General features: G+C 35.9%; 1 protein-coding gene across 7 annotated transcripts in view; it reads right to left on the bottom strand.

The window, feature by feature from the left end:
- dennd1a (DENN/MADD domain containing 1A) overlaps positions 1 to 25,742 on the bottom strand; it is a 1,078,084-nt gene that overhangs the window by 562,082 nt on the left and 490,260 nt on the right. For all 7 annotated transcript variants that reach the window (XR_005634853.1, XM_039762706.1, XM_039762705.1 and 4 more), the window contains exon 11: positions 16,756 to 16,801. Coding sequence is in view for 6 of the 7 variants with exons in the window: in XM_039762706.1 (XP_039618640.1) it covers positions 16,756 to 16,801 (46 nt within the window). In the remaining variant the exon portion in view is untranslated. The remainder of the gene's footprint in view (positions 1 to 16,755; positions 16,802 to 25,742) is intronic.

The following is a 25,742-nucleotide window of genomic DNA, read 5'->3' as shown; positions in this document are numbered from 1 at the left end:
TGCAAATGGTTTTGCGAAAGAGAGTAGGATATAATGCTACCTCTGCTGGATATATTCAGGGACACATCTGTATGGCAGACAACTTTCCAGTCTTCATCAACTTCAAGTTCAGGAGACTTTGGTCCCACTTTCCAAAATTAAAATGGAAGATGTGACTGAATGACCAAACATTTTTCAATGGAGTAACTTTGTTTATAGATCTTTTTAGCTACAATATCAAATGCTTACAGCTGATCACAACACTGCAAAAAGATATATTAGCACTAAAAGATGTCCAGAGTAGAGCAACCAGGTGCATTCTAAGTCTATGAACATTTCCTACTCTGACAGGCTCAGGGAATTAAATCTGTTTAGTCTCCAACAATGGATGCCACAAGGGGACTTAATCCTGGTCTTTAAAATTTTTAGGGGCATTTGATAAAAGCAGATACAGTTAAATTCTTTCAACTAAATGGCAAATCACATATGGGGGGGCACCAGTGAAATTAAAAGGAAGTGCATTTAAGATTGAAGCCAGGAAGAACTTCATTACTCAAGAGTTGTGGGAATCTTGAATAAACTACTAAGTCATATAGTTGAAGTAGAACCCTTGACAAGCTATATCTGGATGAAAAATTGAGACAGCTTAGCTATAAGCTAATCAAATGAGCTTGATGGACTGATTGGTCTTCTGTTGTTTGTCAATTTTTGTACGTTCTTATATCCTTGCAAAGGAACGCTTGTTCTATGAAGACCTATGTTGGGCAGAATGGCATGGCCTTGTCAAAGTTGTTAGTATGTTCCCTAGACTGAATTGCCACTACTCATTGGTAAAATTCCCTGTGTTTGGATTTTTCTCATGTTCCTAAGTATATAATATTTTAAATAATTGAGGAAATCAGAAAGGAACAAATGACTTAGCAATGTACAGGACTGGAAAGTATGGCTAAAATCCATAATTTAATTAACATCAATGTGCCTCTTGTCCACAAAAATGCTTATTAATGCTCTGCTACTCAAATAGATCCAACTTCAGGTGTTGCCCTCTCTTGAACTGCCAAATGTACAGCCTTGTTCTTTCTCGCTTGCTGCCAAGCAAACACATCACAAGACATGGCTTCTTCCTGTCCTGCCTCTTTTGGGCTCCTTTCATTGGTCAAATTTCTTCTGTCTTAAAGTCCTTGTCAAAGTGCTACACAGCTTCTAAGTAATTGGGATTACTAAAATAGGGTAAGCACATTTTATAACTACCTTAGCCAAAAAGCTAAGTTGAGCTTAACAGCTGCGTAAGTGTTTTACTTCTGGATAATTCACAATACCCTGTACTTTCAATTAGCTTTGCAGAATTTTTTACATGGGTTGTTGTTCAAATAAAAATTCCACCTATACCCACTGCTGTGAAGAAAGAGAGAACAACACAAATCCTATCTCTTAAGACAGTCCTAAAAACTAGTAAGTTGTTATAAGTACATCTCTGAAATGCAAAATGCATATTTTTCAAAAAGCAGAACCATTTCCAGTCTGTATTAAAATTGTTATGCAAGTTTTAAAGGTTTGGTTTCATACAGTGTTCAGGTGCAACACTGATCAAAAAACGTGTGCTGTGGAGGAGACTATATGAATACAATTCCACTCAAATGTCAAATAAATGTATATACCACTGGTTAAAAAAATAAGACAGTAAACATATCCTTGAGCTAGATAAATGAATTTTAAAAAGTATATCAGACACAAAATACAGGAAAATATTTTTTAAGCATTACGGTATTATGAATATTGAAAACATCTTATTGAAAACTTTTACATTTTAGTTAATCCTTGAATGTTTTTCCTGGACTTGTTTACCCAACTCCTTGTGGGTAGAATAATAAATTACGCAGGATTTATTTACTCCAACTACAGTATGTACTGCCTGCACTAGCCACAGCCTAGCTCTTTTGTCGATGGCATTAAGCAGTCACTCACTCCATCGAGTGAGTAAAAGAACATTTGCTAGGCACAATCTCTGTGTTTATGTTAAAGAATGTTTTATGGGTAACTAAAAAATTGTTAGTGAATATAGTTACAAAAATGTGAAAGTACATAGAGCTTGGAACATAAAAGCACTACACAAAAACAAACTGAACAGCTTTGAAAACTATATGCTACTCTTTTAAGAGTTAGGACTGTTGTGTGGTCAGTAGTTTCCTTTCAGTTCATTTCGTGGAAGCAAACATTTCCTTCTAGAATGGAAGACGGCAGTGTAAAAAGCAGTAATAACAATCAATATTCAGTCAATATGTCACCATGACTTGTACTTTAAATGGCTTTCCGGTCATATACGTTTTGATTTTTCCTATATTAAACATTTGGCTTCTACAGGAAAATGCATTTCACTTGAAGTCAAATGCTATATGAAAATTATTTTAAATGCTAGAAAAGAAAACTGCAAAAGTATGAAAAGATTAATTTTGAATACAAACATCCAAACTGAGATAGACTGCACAGAGAATGGAAAAGCTGCTTAACATTTTTTTTATTTAAAAGGTTCCACTTAAGACACTATAGGTTTATGTAGTAACTACAGTGATCCCTCTCTATATCGCGCTTCGACTTTCGCAGCTTCAGTCCATCGAGGATTTTAAATGTAAGCATATCTAAATATATATCACAGAGTTTTCGCTGGTTCGCAGATTTCTGCGGACAATGGGGCTTTTAATTTATGGTACATGCTTCCTCAGTTTGTTTGCCCAGTTGATTTCATACAAGGGACGCTATTGGTGGATGGCTTAGAAGCTACCCAAACAGAGCATGTATTACGTATTAACTAAAACTCAATGATATACGATAATGCTTCCCGTGCGGTGCTTGATTGTTTGCTTTTCTATGTCTCTCTCACTTTCTCTGCCTGACGGAGGGGGTGTGAGCAGAGGGGCTGTTTGCACAGAGGCTGTTTGCCTAGAGGATACGGACACTCCTCTAAAAAATTACGCTTTATCACGGTGCTTCGGCATACTTAAAAGCACAAAAGCACGTATTGATTTTTTGATTGTTTGCTTTTGCTCTCTCTCTGAAATTCTCTGCTCCTGACGCACGCACTCCTTTGAAGAGAAGATATATTTGCATTCTTTTAATTGTGAGAAAGAACTGTCATCTCTGTCTTGTCATGGAGCACAGTTTAAACTTTTGACTAAAGGGTGTTATTTCATGTCTAGAGGACTCTAATAATGTTAACAGTGTGGGAGAGTTTATAAGGGCTTAAAATATATAAAAATAACCATACAAACATATGGTTTCTACTTCGCAGATTTTCATCTATCACGGGGGTTGCGTTCCAGATCGAGGAGGGATTACTGTATACAGTTTAATGAACCAATTTCTACGTATAACATTTGAATAAACTGAAAAAAGGTGCAGCTATCACACACTGTTGATGTTTGTCACTGTGATTTAACCCCCAAGTACCCTCCTACTGAAATAAGAAGTGTTAGCAAGTCTTTAACACATTTCTTCTGAAACAAGCCACATAAAGCCAGCCTAGGAACATATCCGACTGTAAATCAAACTAGTGCTGCCTTCTACTGTTAATGATATGCAGCCTTCTGGGGCATTAACTGCAGTTAATTTCAAAAAGTTAAATCAATGCAGTTAACCTTTGGTAATTTTTGACTGATTTGAGGGTGTGTTTTTGTGGACAAATGGCTGTGGACGTGTGTGCCTCCTGTAACACACTGTGGAACTTTTTTTTGCCTGTTTAAGTAAGACTACCTAGTACGGTACTGTATCTGTCTAAAAAACCAAGTACATTAGGTTAACTGAAGCCAAAGGGGGTAGGATGTCTTTTAGAGCCACCAAAAGGCACTGCAGCCTGGTGGTCAATTGACCTGCCCCGAACCTTTGCTGGATGTCATAATAAAATGGAGTTGATGAGCTGTAAGGGAAAGTGGGACAAGAGCTGAAAAAAGACTCAGAAGGTGAGCAAATTGGGCGTTTTATATAATTTCTGTTAATTTTCTGCTTTTGGATTTCTATGTTCAGTTCTCTCTACCGTGATCATTCTGCATGCAGGGGGTCTATAAGATTATATCCATAGCTGCTATAATGCTCAATGGTGAATAAATCTTCATCTGATGATATTTTGCCCATAATGTGAAAAACAGACAATCACAACCGATACACATTAACTGTGCACTTAAAAATTTGTCAGAAAATCAATGACTCAAAAACTTTTTTAAAAGTCTACGAATGGCTATGTGCAAGGTAGGAAAAGATGATTAAGACATTCACCTCACAAGCAGTCTTAAGATGGTAAACCAGACCTTTATGCCAACATTTCACCACTTACTATGACAAGAGGAAAGGCAGTAAAAGGGCCGAAGCTCATTTGTGGCTAGTTAATCTCTTGATAACATTTTCATATTTCTGAATTTAGGGTAGGGCCAAGTGTGTTGAAAAGTGGACTGACTATTATATCAATTTATATAACTTAGATAATAATTATATAATAAAAATACATAATTTATACATTATTTAATTTATGTCACTAAGTGCATATTTTGAAGTATATTCTTTTAACAACTTAAGACAAAGAATGACTCAAAAAACAATAAACTAAAAAAAAAAAATCAACAAAAACCCTGGGATCTCAAATCATCTTAATTAGCTTAATTACTTCAACTTAATTTGAGTAGCAAAACACCTGAAATTGATACTAGTTTAATCAAATAAAAAGAATAAAAACAATTACATGCAAAGTAATAGTGAACTAATCAATAATAAATAAATCTTAAATGTATTCTAAATAATTTATAGAATTTAACTAGGAATTGGCCAAAGCCCTGAATAACATACAGTGCTACCAGATCAACACACCAAAAAGAGAATAAGATAAAATAAAGGAAAAAGGAAAAAAGATATGCACTTAAATACTTAAACTATTCAGGAAATCTTGAATGACACCTCTAAAAAGAGAGAGACGGAAGAAACCCCTGAAATAAAGAAATGTTAGAAGAGAAAAATAAATGCAAAGAACCCTAACCAAACCAAATCTTAACAAAGATCATGTTCCTAGAAAACTTAAGAAGACTGAAGGCCCAGGACTGTCAGGAACTTGATAGTTACTGTCCTGGCTCATTTATGGACTTTTCTTTTGCCTTATTTTTGCAGAGTTTTTATTAAGAGCACTTTTCAAAATGTCCTGATTTGTTTAATATTTTTTTTTAATTATTACTATTATTATATTTTTTATTCATTTTTAGCTTTCTTTTTATGGGTTATGGCAGAACCCTTCCATTGGGGGTGTTTTGAGTGGTGCCCCTATTGTTAGGCATTTGGAGAGGTGGTGATACAGGATGTGCTGTTATTGTGCTGCTGCTGTAAAAAATGCTACTATGCATTCACCAACATGCAAATTTTGGATCATCCTTCCAGAAAAGTCTCCAGATTGACTAGTACTAAATTTGAAAATAAAATGAAAAGTAAAATAACTATTAAATCTGTTTGATCATGACTTTGATAATAATTTGTACAGCGGCTTTGGGATAATGATTTGTTTTGGTGAAAGGTTCTTAAAGAGAAAATAAGTAATCAGTACAGACTAAGTTAGGCTTATGACTAAAAGTTTATACTAAGAGTTTTTTTTTATAAATTAAGCAATACTGCATAGTGATTCACCTTTGCCTGCATCAACCTCAAAAAAAAAACATTAAAAATAATGCATATCTTTCCCATTCAAACCCTTCTTGATAGTTGGTTCAGATGTAACAATTCCAAAGGGTTTACGTCAAGAACGGTTTGAAACTTACTGATCTCAGATTGCAAAAGGAGCAAACTGGACAGAACGCATTGCTTTTTTTTTAGACTTAGTGATTACTCGTTAGACTTAGTGATTACTAAAGGACTTAAAGTTGATATAAAGCAGATCATTGATATTGGTCTATCAGACCATTTTCTTCTACTTTTTAATATAGAAATAATGATAAAAAACACCCATGAGAAGCATATTGTTAAAAAACACTTCTTTGACTCAGCAGCAGCTTTAAAACTTACAAACATTCTAAGCAATCAGTCCATTTATAGTGCCAACTATAATAGCGAGGACAAAGTAAAAAGTAAGGTGGAAAGATTTAATACTAAAGTGAGAGCTGCTGTTGACATAGTTGCACCTGAAAAGACAGTTAAAAAATCTTCTAGCATTATTATACCATGGAAGACCCAAAGAGTGTCGGATTTAAAGAGAACATGCCGTAGTGCTGAGCGTAAATGGAGGAAGACTAAACTAACTATCCACTATGAAATATTAAAAGTTAAAATAACAGAATACAATAACACTGTCCGTCTTGAGAGGCGCTGCTATTTCTCTAAGATTATAAATAACAATGCAAGTAATCCCAGAGTCTTATTCTCTAGGATAGATCATCTGCTAAACCCAGGTAACTCAAAGGAATGCCTCCTAAGTACTTCCAGTAAAACCTGTGAGGCTATCGCTGTATTTTTCAATCAAAAAATGAATGATATTAGAAATAACATTGTATATCTCCCCAACACTAAGGATCTTCCTAAACTCCAGCATTCTGTTATAAACAAAAAATAAACTCTTTCACTAGGATAGATTTACCTGATTTACAAAAAATAATATCTCAATTAAAACCCTCCACCTGCATCCTTGATCCAATACCAACAAATTATTTCAAAGAAGTATCGGGCATGCTAATTGATAATGTTCTTGACATAGTAAATTCGTCATTAGATACGAGGTTCTTCCCAGACTGTCTTAAGACTACTGTAGTTAAACCCCTTCTTAAGAATCATAATCTCGACCCCTCGGCTCTTGAAAATTTTAGACCCATCTCTAACCTGCCTTTCTTAAGTAAAGTTCTGGAGAAGGCAGTCATTATGCAGTTAAATGACCACCTCAATAAACATGCTATTCTTGATAAATTTAAGTCGGGTTTTAGAACAAATCACAGCACAGAAACTACACTCGATAACGTAGTAAATGATTTGTGAGTGAATGCAGATAGAGGCCATTTATCTGTTCTCATCCTCTTAGATCTGAGTGCCGCATTTGACACCATTGATCATAATATTCTTAGAAATCGCCTTAGTCAATAAGTGGGTCTCTCTGGCAGTGTCTTAAATTGGTTTGAATCCTACCTGACAGAGAGAAAATTCTTTGTTAGTTGTGGTAATTACAACTCAAAGACACATGATATCCTATATGGTGTTCCACAAGGCTCTATCCTGGGTCTGCTGTTATTCTCAATCTACAGATTGATTTTACTGTGTACACTCCTCCTAATAACTGGTGACCATAAGGCTAAGGTAAGAAAGTATCTGGGCTTGAGGTCAAAACACAACTAAAAAGCTAAATTAATTCCTGTAATCAGGACAATATAAGAACATAAGAAATATGACAAATGAGAGGAAACTATTGAGTCAATCAGGTTTGGATAGCTAATAGCTAAGCTGCTCCAAATATCCAAAAAGGTGAAGCACAGTAGGTGGGGTTAGACCAAAAAGGGTCACAGAAGTGAAGCCATGGACGAAGCCCAGGCTGGATCATGACTATCCTCATATACTGTTCATCATAAACTGACTTTCAACAATATTAAAATGGCATAGTACCCCTCTAAGGATTCTCCCCCCAGTGTCTTGGCTTTATTCCACTTAAATAAATGCAATGAAAAAATAAGAGTGTACAATTCTATTTAACCTGTATGTGTACTAGCCTTTATATTTTATAATTGTTGTTTGGCAAACATCTGTATTAAGCATGCAGAAAAAAAACAGGCTTTACTCCAGGGGATTCTTTGAAAATCTATACTTCTGTACATCAAAGACAGTTGTTTGTAATTAACATATAAAAAGGTCTGCTCTAGGAATCTGGTTGCATTTTTTAATAATCATTTTAAAGACAAGGTACACAATTTTGCCTTGAAAGGCAAACACGAATGAAACTGCACCTCACCAACACAGCAAAATTAAAAAGTAACTTGAACACAAAGCTACCATGCTTTCAGAAGGACCCAGTGTCATGAATAGTGGATTGGTTCATTATGACTTCTAGTGTTTTCATTTTCCCATAATTCTCCTTTTAATTTGTTCATACGGTCTATATATTTTTCAGCCACAAGTTGCAAATGTTACAGTACCTTAACTTTAATCATTTTGCAGTTTGACTAAATAATTGACCACTTTATGGTTGGGTTTAACAGGTGTTGTTCCATTTCCAGAGACTCCATACTATTTGCTAAAAGGAATATAAAGCACACAACGGCTCTTGGGTTGAAAATCTGATTAATCCTACCCGCTTCATAAATAAAATTAAAATGAAGCACCACTCTCAGAAAGCAAGAAGTTAGCTGTCTGTTTTTTTGGTTATTTCACCCCATTACTATGCAAAAAAGTACGTTTGTAACATTTACTATTACTTCCTAAAACAAAATGGCACAAAGAAAAACCATACAAATGTTCAGATAATCAAAAAGAGAGGGGATCTACTTCAGAAAGCTCTTCAGAAAAGACTTTTACTTAATAGTGGAAGGCAGAACAAATAGCTTATTGTAGGTTTCTGAAGGGTAGCAGTAAATGTGGCCAACAGCTAAATTGCATGCTTTCTAAGATATAAAAAACGCACCTTCAAGTGCATATGGACACTCAAACAGGTCTGCTGGAAGTACAGAGGTAGTAGGCTTTGAGCTGCTCGCCTTTGTAAATAGCAGATGCATTAGCAAACAATTTGATGTTTCAAGATCTTTTTATACTCTTAACACAGAAAATGGGTTGAGAACTCTCACACTAAAATACAAAAAGGACACCAGCTAAAACAAGAAAAATAAATAAAAAGAAAAAACAGAAGGATGTGGGCTAGAATGAATACACACATTTGATACAGAAGCCTTCGATAATCCAGTTTAGTAAATAATAAAGTTTTATCAAGGGAAATTAAATTAAAAATGATTTAAGACAAGGATCTAGAAAATAAAAGTACAGATAAAATTTTGAGATTTTTTTCTTCTTAATACCACAGCTTTCTTTCAGGTATACATATCTCAAGCTCAAACACCTCCAATTGCATGAACCAACGCTAAAGTGGCACATGAATCCAGGATTAAAAAAAATAAAATACTACACTGAGCTTTTAAACTATGGCTCGCAATTAGCAAAAAGGTGATCTGCTGGACCGCTCCAACTGACCCAAATGGTCAATATGCTTGGTGCCTTATTAAACTGCAAAGAGAAATTATAGAATGACTGAAAAATAAATGTTTAAACGGTATATAGATTAGTCAATTGCTTCGTTCTCACATTTATAATATAGTATATGCCTCATCCTTCATTTCATTTAGAAAATACAAATTAGGACAAAATTGCAATATTTTATTATTGTATTAAATGAAGATGAAATCAAAAGATGTAGGCAGTCATAAAAGTAGCAGTATAAACAAAATCTGAATCCACTAATTCAAAATTTTGTTAAAATTAGAGACCAATATACCCGGTTCCCTTCACATCCCTAAACACACTTGCTTTATTAATAGGTAAATTTAAATTGGCCTGATATGAGTGAAAGTTGTGTGCTCATGGGTCTGGCCTAAGATGTCTCTTCAGGGGTGACAGCTACCCAGGAAATGGATTAATGGATATGCTTACTGTGCAAGTAGCCTCTTCTCTATTACAGGTACAATGATCTTCCAATGGAATTAATGAAATACAAAGCGGCTTTCAAAGGAATGCTGCTAAGGTTATAAAAATTAAATGGCACACAAGTTAGGTTAGTAGGCTATTACATAAACTATAAAAATAATATATTCTTGGGTGGAGTGTTCCTTAAACCAAAAAACACATAGTAAGAAACACACCGTTGCAACTTTTACAGCATCAGATGTAAACATTTATTTAAAAAAAAAAAAAAAAACAACTCCTGCAACTTATAACAGCTGGGTAAATGTTAGGTTGTTATGTGTTGTGAGGATCTCTTCCTATGAAGGTCAATGGATGTGGGTGGCTTGCTTTCTTGCACTAGACGCAGCAGGGTGAATGTTCCATATGGCCAAGTGACAAGCTTGATGTTTGTTAGCTTGAGTGAGGGAGACCAACACATACTCTAAGAGAAAACTAAGGCAAACATGACTACAGCAGAGATAAACCAACAAAAGTATACCATTAGGTATTTAGTCAATTTTTGTAAGAAAGCAAACAAATCATGAAAGTTCAACAGCAGTGGAAGACATGAGTGTCTCTGACTGTTGGTCAGTGTCAACCCATAAACAAGAGCAAGTCTGTCACAGAAGGCATGACTGATAAAGTATTTACCTTAGAGTGTATTTTACATGATAAACTTCTAAATAAATGTAATGGAGCTTTCGCTAACTGTGCCTGTTAAATGGAGAAATTTTTTATCATTTTTGTTTGACAGTGTGATATATCAGGTCTGCAGCTCCGAACGAATGGGTAGATTTTAATAAATAATCCATGTGGCCATGTCAGTCTCCGAAGTTTGATCACGAAACCGCAGGGAGTCGATGAGGCAATTGGGGCAAGACACACCTACACGTGAAGGTGCTATTGTTCTCAATTGCTTCATCGGCTTCCTGCAATGCGTGATTGAGACGCTGTGCCCACAGAGCACAGTACGGGCCGGCACAGGAGATGGGAAAAAAAAATGATAGAGGCAGAAAGTGAAAAGAGGATAAACGAAAGAAAAAAAGATGGATGTTAGAAGAAAGACAGACAGAAGAAGCTGGTGTGGGAGTGAGCGAGCAGCTGGGAGAAAAGTCCCTTGTTTTTCGGCAGCAAGAAGGTGAATGGCTCACTGCAGAAGGCAGCGGGGGTTCAGGAGGCTTGGGAGGGAAATCCTCAGTGTGAAGGCACAGGCCGTTGAGGCCCCCAAGTCTTGGTCCGGCAAGGGAGCCTGCACGTAGCCAATGGACAGAAGGCAACTGGATCAGTTGAAGGTCAGCTGCATCTGCTGATAGGGTGACTCCCCTGCTTCAAGGCCCATATGGGATAAGCAAGGGAGCCACCAGCTAAAAGGATGGCATCGGGTTTTTAAAAAGGGACAGCTTCTAGCCTGTTAACTTTAACCTCATTTAAAAGAATTTATTTATTGCTTTTAACCTCCACTTTTTTCACTGTTTTTATGGATTATTTATTTATGAACTTTAAGTACTGCACTTTTGGACACAAAATGTTTTGATATTTTTATTGTTAATAAAAGAACTTTTACACTTTGCCCCATCCCATTACTTAGCATGTGTTTTGTCCCTATCTGCCAGCTCATTCGGTTACATTGTCAACGGTGTCAGATTCAAGAGGCTACATAAACTAAAAGAGGGAGCAGGGAGCATGGAGTAGGACCCGCACCATCACAAGACAGATATATGAAATACTGTACATCAGTAAATGCTTGAATACTCTATAGCGAAGCTGCACTAGAAGGGATTCTGTACAAGAGGAAAAAGAGCAGTACTATGTGGTATACAATAATTCACAGATAAATGGTTCTCTCAGTGTAATGACATTGGAATCAACTGTATGAACAAACTAAAATCCAACTACTCACCTTTCTGAGGCATCTTTAAAAAAATTGTATACTTAAACTTCATATATTTTATTGTTGTTAAGGAAATACTCTCCTAGTACTAGAAGATAGACCACGTTTATTGCTACCCTTCAGAATGCAGTATGCTAAAAATTCATAAAAAAACTAACATCAACTATATAATAAAATATTGATTTCTGTGTGTGTCCCGTCCCTCAGAGTAATCAGGCTTTGGTCAGATTGGTCAATTTTGGTGTGATTTCTCAGTCAAAAGCAACTGACACAGGAAGAGCAAGGCCAGAAATACACATAGCAGGATCATTGAAAGTCACCTTTGAACAATAAAAATGATGCTTCTACAGTGGGTAAGGGGGGCATCTCTACCACTGTAGCACAGAAAATGTGGAGAGAAGACAAGCAACGTGCCTAGAATTTAGTCTAAGAAGTAAGATTTACGAGAATACCCTCAGGGGAAAAAAAACTGGCTAACACAATGTGAGACACAAGATGGTACCAAAGAAAGGCATAGGACAACAGCCGAGGTTACACATCAGATTTCAAATGTTTTAAAATCTGTTTTATTAGCTGTTAAAGATAGAAGCTAGTTTAAACATAAAACACAAAATGTACATGGAAAAAGAAACATTAAATGTGATTTTATGTTGGTGCATTAGTGTCTTAAAGGTAATCACTTTGCATATAAACTTGCATGTGAACTGTGTGTAATAAGAGAATTTTGCCCAGAGTGTCATGTGATTCTGCACGATAGGCAAGTAACTGCAAACAATAAAGGTAGGACTCTGTGTGCTTGGCAGAAATCTAGTGAGTGAGAAAAACAGAGAAGGACATTTCTGTACTTTTGTCAGTTCAAGAGAGGTGAACACCTGAAGTCGAATTTCTTTGGGTAGCAGAGAATTAACAAGCATTTTAATGGATAAGAGACATGTATATAAAAATACAGTATACAAACTATGATTTTAGCTATAATTCCCACTCCTGTACACTGCTACAAAAAGGTATTTGTCCCTTTCTGACTTCCTTATATTACTGCAAAAATATCATACTTAGAAACATAAGAAAAATACAAACAGGGGAAGTTTACAAATGAGGTATGACGATTCAGTCTATACTGTATCTCTGTTGGGGTGCCCAAATTTATCCACCTGTCTAATTTTGTTGCATATTTTCTGTTAATCCAATATACTTAATGTCACTGCTGAACTACTACTGTTTCCATAAGGCGTGTCATATATTAAAAGGAAGTTGCTACTTTGATTGCTCAGCCAATGATAAACAAAAATCCAAAGAATTAAGAGGGGTTCCCAAACATTTTCATATGACTGGCCTCTGCTTTTACTTGCTATTTGCTCAAAGATACACATTAAGTATTTATGCAGGTAATCACTTTACTGAGCACTGTTAGGTAAATATAAACCCAGTGCTGGAAACAGTGTGGATTCTATTCTACTGCTATTATCTAAAACTAGAAGACCACAAATCCATTCATTATGTGTTTTCTCTTTGTCCAGTTCATGATCACATCTTAATAGCATCAGGTGTAAGTTTAGAACAAACCTTGGACGGGGTGCTAGGCCATCAGAGGTCTCACTAACAGATCCACACTGACTTACCCCAGAAAATTTTGAGCAGAGGGAAGGTTTGTTAATAAAAGAAAGGAAAGACAGCAAATCAGAGTCAAAGTTAATGCAGGTATATACAGTATGTGGTTTCTTTGACTTTGATAGGCTGTCAAAAAACAGCATTATGCTTACTCAGGCAATGCACAAGACGACAAGCCAACATTTGCTAATAACAGCAAAAACATTTACCCAACATTTGAAAGGAAAGAAAACAGATTCTGAAACAGTATTACATTACAATCCTATGGAAAATGCAAATGACTGAAACTTGTATTTTAACAAGAATGTCATTTCTCAAGTTGTGGAAACATAATGCAGATGGCTATGAATAATCATTCACTGCAAGCTTTGTGCTCTTGTGATGTTTCATGTTTTTGCATGTAAAACAAAGAAAAATCTTGTGTGAAGTGTAAAACGGTTAGATGTGCATCAGTATAAGACAATAAACATCATACGATTAACACTAAATATTTTATTTTCACAACAGGGGGCAACAGATTTTTTAAGAAGGCTTGATAAATGAAAAGCAGGGTAAGATACAGCCAAACTATACAGTATAAACCTACATTAAACCTTGCGTTCTGCAGTCGAAAACTAAAGCTTCTCCCGACACAGCAATTAAAAAACAAACTAGTTAAGGGGACAGGCACCTGTCTTCGCATCTCCTAAGCCAAAGCAAGTCTGAGAAAAGACAAAGGAAAAAAAGGAACGGCAGGGAGGGGGTTATGTGTGGTAAACTCCAAATGAAATGGAAAATACTGATAAAAAGGCAGCCAGGGCACTTTAAACTGGTATCAAAGGATAACTCATGTGTAAAGCTTAAGTAGAAGATATTTGCTTTACAGAGACCCCCTCTTACCACTGTCTGGTTTCTAGGCAGCATTGCCTCAGGATGTACGCAAGATGAATACTGCTGTAGAAAACGGCCTTAAACTCCCTTCAAAAGTTTTCCTAGAGCCTTCTATTTCCATCTATGTGGCATATTGATTGTTAGCATGATTGTCCTTCTGGACTATGAACTTTTTGCACTGGAAACCTTAAGAGTAGAATAAAACTTCTTCAGCACAATGAAAATGCATTCCATTTTGGTACACAATCTGTCATACTTGCATGTCTAAAGGATAATTCAGTGTGGGGGCGAACCTATGAAAATCGTTTCAAGAGTTTTACGGTTTCAAAAAGTATTTTAAGAAAATGTGCAACAAGCAAGGGATATTTCTGTTGCTCTCCTGCTAAATAAGCAAGGAAAACAAATTACTTTCCCCAAATAAAATATCTTAAATAAAATAAAATATTAAACAAATACTCATACTCAAGGAATATACCATTATCAAATCACACACAAATAGGCATCTATATATTGATGTTTCACTACAATAATCAAATGACTTGTTTTGTCTTTATCCTTGAATTAAGTTCTGTTGCAATTAAAATTCATACCTCATGAAAATAAACTACTGCAGAATAAACAGCAAAAACAGAACCACCCTGAGAATATTAATGTGGAGAAAGTAAGAAAAAAAATTACCTCAATCTAAACTAATAAGATGACAAAAATGTGGGTGGTTTATTAAAGTAAAATACAAAATACAGCATACTGAGGCGTAACCAATAGTGTTATAGACTTTTTAGGTGAATTTAGATTAAAAGGAAATGCTCCCATTTTCATCATCACATCTGCTTGTCTCTCTGTCTGTTCAAATGAAACTGTGTAGCTCTCAGATGGCAGATTTTGTTGAAATTTGGCAAACTTTATCTACAAAGAATTTTGTGGAAAAAAATTCAATTTATCGTACGTCTCAGACACAGCAAGCTGTAGAAATTTTTGACAATTCAAAAACTCCCATTTTTAAGACACTGGCAAGTTTTTGAAATTGTCTGTCTTAAAACAGAGAAACATTCTGCGCAACTCAATTACTGCTTCAAGTGTACCTTTCAACTTGTATATGTTCCACTTTTACATATCCAATAGCCGTTTCTGATAGCCAAACAAACTTCATCACAAGTCAATAAAATGACTGCAGAGATGTGCAAACGGGCGGGTATGAACACAGGGAATCTTCAAAATAGATTGTAACTCTTTTAAATGTAATGCTTAAAAATATGAACAAACAACAACAATTAAACATCATTTGATGCAAATTCTGTATCAAACTGAGTTGAAATGTGCTGTCTTGTAAAGCTACTTCAGCCACCAAAAGACTATGTGAGTGTGATTTTAACTATGTGATTTTGTAAAATGCTATTTGGATGGATGGATGGATAGATAGATAATTTTATTAATCCCAAGGGGAAATTCACAAATATATTCATATATTTTATGTATCCCATTAGTACAAGCTATTACATTCTATTATCATTGTTATTTTTTTACTATGACTTACAGTTAGAAAAAAAAACAAATATCAAAAAATGTGATACTTCTGTACTTTAAAAAATAAATATACTTTACACCTAAATGTTTATAGACCTTTCCAAGGCACATGGCTTAAATTACAATGTTATGATCTTCAAATGTATGGAGGTACTGTCATTTTGGGAGATATCAATACCATAAAGACACAGATGTTTCACCAAAGGATTAAGGTGATCTGCTGTATATTCATTTAATGTATTTTTGTTCAGTGCTATTCATAGTGCTATAGGTATAATACAAAAAAACAACTGTAAAATGCTACAATTTAACATTACTTGTCACATTCAAACTACATTAAACACACAGAAAAACACAATAATTTCAATTATTAAAAATAACAAACCAGGTAAAGGTTATTTCCATGCTGGTAAAGAAACAAAAAGGTCAGAGACACACCACCTTAGCTATTTGGGCATTACAGTTGGGTCTCTAACATTTGTTTCTTTTTTATTTTAAGCATGAGCATAATAACCTTTAAATTTTGTTTCGCCTTTTGCAGATAAATACTGGCGTAGCTCTTCATTAAGTCCATCACAGTTTCAGCTTGAATAACATAAAAAAAAATCATTACAGCATATGTTCATTAACATTATAACTGAGATATGGTCAGCTAACAGTGTAAAAGAGGAAAACAAACTCCAGTTAATAGTATTACCAAAGAAGCAAACCACTGTGGGATCCATAAGAGGTTTTAACAGACAAAGTCATTGTTAGAAATCAATGCCACAGTTCGGACACCTTAGTCCAACAAAGCTGCCAAGCCCTCCTGAGTAACACGCAAAATCAAAATATGTTTACTACAGTTTGCTTGCCCTGCCATTGAAATCCACCCTTCGCCATAATCACTAAAGCAAACCAGGATCAAAAATGAGCATTTGGAGCTGCAGTCTTCTTTTGTTGCATGTCTAATAAATGATTTAAAACCATTACTTCTGTTTTTTAATTACTCAAGTGTTTTTCTTAGAAAGGTATCTGCACTCCATATATTTTAGTAATAGGCAAAGTATAAAAACTGATTGGACCTTTTTCATTGGGAAGAATAGCAAAATCATAATTGATACACAATCTTGGTTGATGGTCTATTTTCTAATTTACCACATTACATTGATTAAAATATAAATGCACTTCATGCATTAAGACAATAATTTTCAAAAATAAGATATTTTCAGAATTTTGAAAAATGTGCATAAACCTACCTCCATGAGACTTGAATGTACTCCAATGAGGTAGGGCATGGGGGCACTAAAAAACAAAAAGACAAAATGATTAGTATTCTTTGTCCAAGGCAAATTATAAAGTAAAGTAACACTAAGAGTATGTGTGACCGAGTTGATAAGCAACAAAGAACAAAAGTTTTAAGTAGGGTAAGAGTACAGTATTATAGTTAGTACAGAACAAACAAAACAAGAAGATGCCACAGAAACCACTCTGCTTGACAGCTGACTGGGCTAAAACAGGTGTTGATACCTGGGAGAGGAACAAGATGGTAGAGGTCAAGCAGTTTCTAAACATTTTGCAAACATATGTATTTTAAGAAGCCCCTGAATATCAATGGATTTGGAGCGGTTTTAGCAATCCTTGAGAGTGGAGTGACAATCATCAGACAGGACTTATTCAAGACACATAAACTAGAGACCAGAGACTGGTGGCATTAACAAAGAGCCATCCAGGAGTCTCCGGTAGTTAAGCGTTTCAATTGGAAGCCCAAGGAGAGAGCAAATCATAAAGATACTGTTCATGAAACAATAAACAAAGAACATCAAGTAGGTGAATTCTGGAAGAACTGTTCTGGTCTGATAGCAGAAGCTGGGAACCTTGCCGGGAGAGAGTGGCAGTAGTCCAGCCGAAAAATGACAAGCGCTTGAACAAGCAGCTGGAAGGCAAAGATTGTGATGTCGTGATGAAGAGTCAGATGTTGTGAATGTTATGAAAAAAAAAAAAGAAACAATTGTATTGAGTCACTGAAGTAAAGTTTTAATTAAAAAGAGGGAATCATCCTGGGTCACACCTGATAGTAGCCAGTGGTGAGAAGGTGACATCCTCAAAGAATGTTCAGTAGATGGCAAGACAGAAGACATTATAAGGTAATGGATTTGAACAGGTTATGTTTAAGCCAATGTTCACTCATCATGGCATTTGACAATATGGGCCAAATTATGTGGGTTGAAAGAATGGAATGAAACAGACATCTGAGCATCATTAGAATAGAGGAAGTAGGCGAAGCCATGATAAAAAATAATGCTGCCCAGAGAACAAATACAGGGAAAGAAGAGGACTCAGCACAGATCACTGAGACACACTTCTTAAAGGTTACACGGGGAATACAAAGAGTTAGATGACAAACACAAAAGGATCTGTCAGAAACAATTGTCAGTGACATCTTTTGCTCTCTTTTCAGGTAACAGTTTACCAACTAATAACCCTATCCTTTGTAGGGTTCTCACTGACAGATTCACTTCAGTTCTTTCATGCTTCTTGTATCTTGTTTATTGAAAGCAAATTTCAAGTTCAAGAAAAAAAGGATGTTCTTTATAAAATAAACAATATAATATGAAAGAACACATATACACAATTTTACATAGCACCTTTGTATTGTGGTAAACGTTTGTTAGGACATATTTGCTTGCATTTAAATCAAAGGCAGGATTTGAGTGATTAGTCCAGGTCACACACTGGGCCTAGTGTTGCTTTCAGCTGCCTAGAAAGTGTAGGTCCAGGCCAACTAAAATATGATGAATCACGTTAACAGTGATTTTCTTGTAGTATGCTGTGCTAACTGTTAAAGGAAAGAAATTATTACTTCTTTTGTGAGGATTACTAGAAACAGGCATTATAAATTTCCTTCATCTATTTGTTTCCAGGCTCACTTAACCAGAGAGATGAGCACAGTCATGCATAAACCTGCTTTCAACTCCCATTGCAATAAATTTAATTTTGCCAATCAAATTCACATTTATGTACTTTGGATGTGGAAGGAAAATGGGAGTCGAGAGAGAAAAATCCACGTAAACATGAGGAAAACAAACTGTCATCACAGAATATTTTCAATCTATACTAATAAAAGGCAAAGCCCTCACTGACTCACTCACTCATCACTAATTCTCCAACTTCCCGTGTAGGTAGAAGGCTGAAATTTGGCAGGCTCATTCCTTACAGCTTACTTACAAAAGTTGGACAGGTTTCATTTTAAAATTCTACGCGTAATGGTCATAACTGGAACCTATTTTTCTCCATATACTGTAATGGATGTTAGCCCGATGGCCGTTGGGGGCAGAGCTGCGTGTGACATCATCACGCCTCCCACATAATCACGTGAACTGACTGTGACCGCAGTACGTAGAAAAGAAGGAAGAGCTCCCAACAATAAAACAGCGGAGAACCCGTGGATTAAATAAAAAGGCTGCTTAGTTGGCAAAGCAAGGAAAAATGACGGCCTTATATGGCGTTTGTTTATAAAAACAGCGGAGAAGCTGTGTAAATGGTGCTTCACAAAAAAACAGCGGAGCGCCTTACATGGGCAGGCATTCAGCCAAAGAAGGGAATCAATAAATAACTATAATCGTAATAAAGGAACAAAAAAATAGTGGAGAACCCGCAAATTAAATAAAGGAAATGGGTACTTAAACAGTAAACTAAGTCTAGAATAGCTACACAATAACTATAACAATCGTAATAAACAAACAATAAAGCAGTACAGAACCATGAAGCAAGTAGAATAAAACAGCGGAGAAGCTGTGTAAAGGCTGCCTCACAAAAAAACAGCGGAGCGCCTTATATCGGCAGGCAGTCAGCCAAAGAAGGGAATCAATAAATAACTATAATCGTAATAAGGGAACAAAAAATAGAGGAGAGCCCGCAGATTAAATAAAGGAAATGGGTATCTGAACAGTAAACTAAGTCTAAAATAGCTACACAATAACTATAACAATCGTAATAAACGAACAATAAAACAGTAGTTAGCCGCAAAGCAAGGAGAAAGGACGGACTTCAACCAATAAGATTTTGAGTTGGTGTCAGTAGGGCCCTTTAGCAGGCGTACGGCAACGTCATCGTATTCAGACCCATTGATTGGATAGAAGCCGATATGAGGAAGTCTACGACGCCATTGAACACACCATAAACGCTCCGAGCGAAAGATCATCGTGTGCACTACGGACAACTCCATGGCAGGATTCTGGACAATATTATTTGCCAGACACAGACTAGATTTCAAGACCATGAAAACCTGATGTTTGTCACGCTCCTCGAGCCCCAAAACTTTCGGGAATACAAGAAAAATTTAACGCATGCAGCCTTCTACACTTTAACACAACAGCCACGAAGCACTTTTGGATCTGTCTTGACTAAAAACGGAACTGACTGTAATGTATGCTATGGATGATTTTGCAGGAAAATCTCCCACAGATCTCCTTGACTTCCTTCATCAGAAAAATCTAAATGAGAGCATGGGGCAGCTGTTCACATTGGTATATTTGGCGGTGAGCATTCCCGTGTATACTGCTCCTGTCAAGCGGACATTTTTTTTAGCCCTAAAGCGAATTCAAACTTATGCCAGGAATACCATAGGGAGGGTTTGCCTTTCACCATTACCTTTGAAGGGGATAGAAAGTGAGGTTTTAATGGAACTGAAGCACTCCGATAATCCGTACGACAGAGTAATTGAACTGTTTTTGAGGAAAGAGAGGACGATGGATTTTGTTTACAAATAATCCGAATTTTTTGTGAGTAAAATGTTGCGATTTTCCTAAATGATATTGCACGTTTATGAGTTATTATTGATGTTTTTTATGTGTGTCGCGGCTGTGGCTGCAGTAGAAAGGAAGTTGTTCATCCCTAGTTTGTCTATAAAATAAAGGCATTTATTGTGGCTACAGGAGTGTATATATATATATATATATATATATATATATATATATATATATATATACTAATAAAAGGCAAAGCCCTCACTCACTCACTCATCACTAATTCTCCAACTTCCCGTGTAGGTAGAAGGCTGAAATTTGGCAGGCTCATTCCTTACAGCTTATTTACAAAAGTTGGACAGGTTTCATTCTACGCCTAATGGTCATAACTGGAAGGTATTTTTCTCCATTAACTGTAATGGAGTTGAGCTGGAAAGATGTGGGGGGGCGGAGTTTCGTGTGACATCATCACGCCTCCCACGTAATCACGTGAACTGACTGTCAACGCAGTGCGTAGAAAACCAGGAAGACCTCCAAAAGCGCTTAAGAAAACACGCATTATATAATTGAGAAGGCAGCGAAACAATAAGAAGCGAGCGAGTGACATATACTACCATATTCATGAGTGCTGCTACCTCGGAAAGAAAGCAAGGTGTAAACATAAACTTTAAATTAAGTTCATAGACAGGCTACCGCTGGCTTTTCACATGCCCACAGGTAATGCGGGATACAAGTTTAATGAGAGGACGCAGGATATAAACGAGAGTTTTGATCACTTTGTAACTAAGTTAAAATTGTAGGTGAAGGGTGTGCTTATGCAAATTCCGAGACTGTGTTTGTGGGGATTGACAGTTAAGGCGGGTGGGGAGTCACGCCATCATCTCCCTCCCATTCATCTCATTTCGCTCTGAGCTGAGCTCAGCTAACGCCGTCTTCCGAAGCAACTTCGTCAGACTGCCACCAAATACTCACAGAAAAATCCACAAGTTAATACACATGCTGTCTCTAGAGTTTCTCCACACTGAATCCTCCAGGCACTACTTACATAAGGTCAAATTGACAATCGTGTTACGTTATTTTTAAAATCTTTCCTTTTCTAAGCACAAGCACAGCCGAGAAGCTTCGATGCATGTGCTCCATAACGCTGCTAAAAAATAATGCATTTAATCACACTTTGCATTACAAGCAAAGGGGAGCTTTTGTCAATGCATGATTTCCTGGTACACGGATTACATTGATCAGCGCATCACGATTCATTTTACCCTCGCACCACCTTAGTTTGAGAAGAAGTATGAAAAAATATGAGGTTAACACAGAAAAACAGATCACCAATTCAAGCTTTATGAATAATCGATTCGCCATCAATAATTGTTTTGGTAAAGCCATCCTCCTTCCATTTTATAATTTTTCCGGCACTAGCCATGATTAAATGAACGGTAAAAAAGTAAGAGCGAAGCAAGGGTGACATATCCAGTCTGGCAAGCGACAGCTCAATAGCTCGAATTTGGATATAAGTAGGTTCTATTTAGTCGACAGAAATATCTTTGGTAGGAATGTAAGTTGAATTTACTCTTTAAATTTCTATGGTGAAGAAAAATTTATGCAATGCTAACTAAATTTACCTTTCATTCCTACCAAACATATTTCTGTTGACTAAATAAAAATTACTTACATTTAAAATTTAAATAGAACTTGAACAGATACGATACTTCATAATAACCACGCAGCACTACAGTAAGTGCACGTAAGAGCAGGAGTCATCCGTTTTTTTTTTTTTTCATTTTTCATCCTCGATGGATTCTGGCACCCTCAGCAACAGCTGCTCGCACCCCAAAGGTTATTTATATTTATTTATATATATATATGTATATATATAGAGAGAGAGAGAGAGAGAGATAGATAGATATACAGTAGATATATATATAGATAGACAGATATATATAGATATGACAACAACACTCATATCAATGATAAAACAATTACATTAACAATCATGTTACGTTATTTTTTACATTTTTCCTTTTCTTTTTCATAACTTCTTTAACACACTACTTCTCCACTGCGAAGCGCGGGTATTCTGCTAGTTATTAGCCAGTCACTTAAATAGCCTGTGCATCTAGTGTAAAAACATCTGCATACAGTTGTAACATTCTGATCTTGAATAAACGTGTCAGCCAAATACATAAGGTATAAAAAACATAGTTCTTATGAGGATTAATTTATTTTACTAAAAAAATCTCTAAACATTGTACATTGCCTCCTATACGCGTTCCAGTTTCCATGTTTGGAAGGGGTTCACATGAGCACAATGCAGCAGAAAGCAATTTCAAGGTCAATTTATTAAATATGAATAAAGTTTGCTTTCACATGATTAAAGCAAAAAATGAAAAGGCAAGGTATTCAGAGAACCAGAAGTACATCTGAATACAGTGACTGTAAAACAGAGACAGATAAATGCACTATTATTCTCCTGTGTTTCAGATAATCTATAGAAATATTCCACTCTTCGCCATAATGCTAGATAAAATCTAAATCACTACAGACCAATATGTAAAAGTACTCCGGATAATTTTGTATGGACGCAACTTCAATTAAATAGGCAAAGCTTTGTCTTAATATTGAAACAGTAATAGGTTTAACATGGTGTTGTATATTATCATCTGCTTGGAAAACTGCCTGGGGGAAAAACAAGCTTTAAAATGAGTGCTGCAGACGGCTAACCTCATCGTTATATGAAATGGTGCAGGAAATAAAAGCCTGTCAGAAATGAGAAATAGTGAAGAATATGTCTCTGTTTAAGCTGCCATCCTGAGGAATGTTCATATATCAGGAAGAGGAGCCCAGCCTTTCACAGGTCACACTGAAATGAGCATGTTTCTAATTAAGCTGCTTCAGACACATGACAGCTTCAATGTCAGAAAAGCTGAGCGCCGACCACTGCAGGAAGTCTCATCTAACCAAGGCCTGGCTACCGTAATGAAAGGAAGCAGGGAGATTGCTGGATTCTATAAATCCCTGCAATTTGTTAATGTGTTAAGAAGTAAAAACCTGTCACCTGGCACATTCAGAGATCTCAGATCTATAGAACTTAATTAACAGCACCACATCTCCTCAATCACCTTACACTCAGTCTATGATATTATTCAAGGAAAGAAAGAAAAAAAAAGGGGGTTGTCCAATTAGCATAATAAAACAGCAGCAATGAAACGAACTGCCCTGGAAGAAAAAAAAAAAAAAAGAATTGTCTGTTTTATACCAAGAATCTTTAAGATTAAAAAAAAATACAAAGGAAGCTTTCTGCAATGACTGGTCATTAGGACAGTAATATCAATCTAATACTGTAGTACATTTTTCTTTCCTTTTAGGCAAAATGTTGAGCATTTTTTTCTTATTTAAGGTCTAGAATTTTGTTTAATAATGGAACTGTGCTGTGCCATCTTATTTGAGATTGAATCCCAGCCTGCATCAAGTATTAAATCCCATGACTTTGCTAATCAAAGTTTAAAACAGACTGAAATGACTGAGATCCACAGAAAAAAATTACTATGGTGTTGAAAGAGAATGGCAGACGTTAACAGAGTGTAAATCTAGTCAGGCAAAACAACTCAGATATTAAATAAACACCAGCAAAATAGATTGCCTTCACAAAACATAACACAAAGATATCTGGTGAAATGCTTGCATAAGTGTTATTTTCATACAGAGGGGAAAAAAAAAGAAAAATTTAGCACAGACGGAATTAATCCATCAGTTATTTTAAACTATTTCTCCTCATGGGAGACACAGGAAGGAACTAACTATGATGACATCAATGTTTACAACTGGTGAAGTTGCCCTTTAAGGAGGGCAAGACCAAAACAGGGCACACTTGTGCCACACTTGTCCACCTAAAAGTGACCTGTCTGCCAACAGTATAAACCTATCTTTACTTTAAAGAAGGAAATATACAGATATCAGACTGTTTTGGCCAAATCTGATTAAATTCTTTAGATTGTATGTTAGAAAGTTAAAATTTAAACCGAAAACTCTCACAATACACTCACTGTGATTTTTTTAGATTGTATGTTAGAAATTTAAAAATTTAAACATAAACCTCTCACAATACACTAACTGTCATTTTAATCTTTTAACCTAAAACACAATGCACTCACTGTTATTTGAATCTTTTACATTTTCATATTTCTAATGTTATAATTGTAATAAAACAATCCCTCAATAAGATTGCATCATGTTCTATATTGGTGCCCACTTGTTGCATGTTACAATATTTTTTATTAACTGAGCCTAAGTAAAATCATTTCACCTTACAACAAATAAATTACTATCTATGTAGCTGGTCACCACAGTCCTGCACAGTACCACATGGGATCTATAATGGATCAATGGATGCATTTTCATAGATATAGGCATTTAACTAATGCAGGAAGTATGAAGGGCAGCTCCACAAAAAAATTAGTGTTGGTAAAATTTAAATTTCCAAATCCACCGGTAATTTTACCTTAGTCTGCTCAAAATTACAGAGAATCTTAAACAAAAAAAAAAGAATTACTTCAATAATATACACTGAGAGTGACCATAACATTGGTGTAGATTACATTGCAGTGTATCAGTATTAAGGACTGAAGAAGCAATCTTAAGGTTTATACATCAATGACTTAGCCACTGCAAGCTTGCACTACTGACGGTGATTAATTCTCAATATCTAAAAAAGACAATATTATTTAATATACAAAACTGAATAGCCATGAGGTGGATAAATGTGCAAAAATACACAGTTTTGTGAAGAAATTAAAACTTATTTTCTATTTTTGCCTAAAGGCTTGAATGGAGGACATACATATTATGTATATATTATATATATATGATATATATATATATATATGATATATATATATATATATATACTGCTCAAAAGAATTAAAGGAACACTTTTTAATCAGAGTATAGCATCAAGTCAATGAAACTTATGGGATATTAATCTGGTCAGTTAAGTAGCAGAGGTGGTTGTTAATCAGTTTCAGCTGCTGTGATGTTAATGAAATTAACAACAGATGCACTAGAGGGGCAACAATGAGATGACCCCCAAAACAGGAATGGTTTAACAGGTGGAGGCCACTGACATTTTTCCCTCCTCATCTTTTCTGACTGTTTCTTCACTAGTTTTGCATTTGGCTACAGTCAGTGTCACTACTGGTAGCATGAGGCGATACCTGGACCCTACAGAGGTTGCACAGGTAGTCCAACTTCTCCAGGATGGCACATCAATACGTGTCATTGCCAGAAGGTTTGCTGTGTCTCCCTGCACAGTCTCAAGGGCATGGAGGAGATTCTAGGAGACAAGCAGTTACTCTAGGAGAGCTGGAGAGGGACATAGAAGGTCCATAACCCATCAGCAGGACCAGTATCTGCTCCTTTGGGCAAGGAGGAACAGGATGAGCACTGCCAGAGCCCTACAAAATGACCTCCAGCAGACCACTGGTGTGAATGTCTCTGACCAA

Source organism: Polypterus senegalus, chromosome 9 (assembly GCF_016835505.1).
Source record: "Polypterus senegalus isolate Bchr_013 chromosome 9, ASM1683550v1, whole genome shotgun sequence".
NCBI classification, from domain to species: domain Eukaryota; kingdom Metazoa; phylum Chordata; class Cladistia; order Polypteriformes; family Polypteridae; genus Polypterus; species Polypterus senegalus.
The sequence above is the reverse complement of the archived record's forward strand: the minus strand, read 5'-3'. Positions and strand labels throughout refer to the sequence as shown.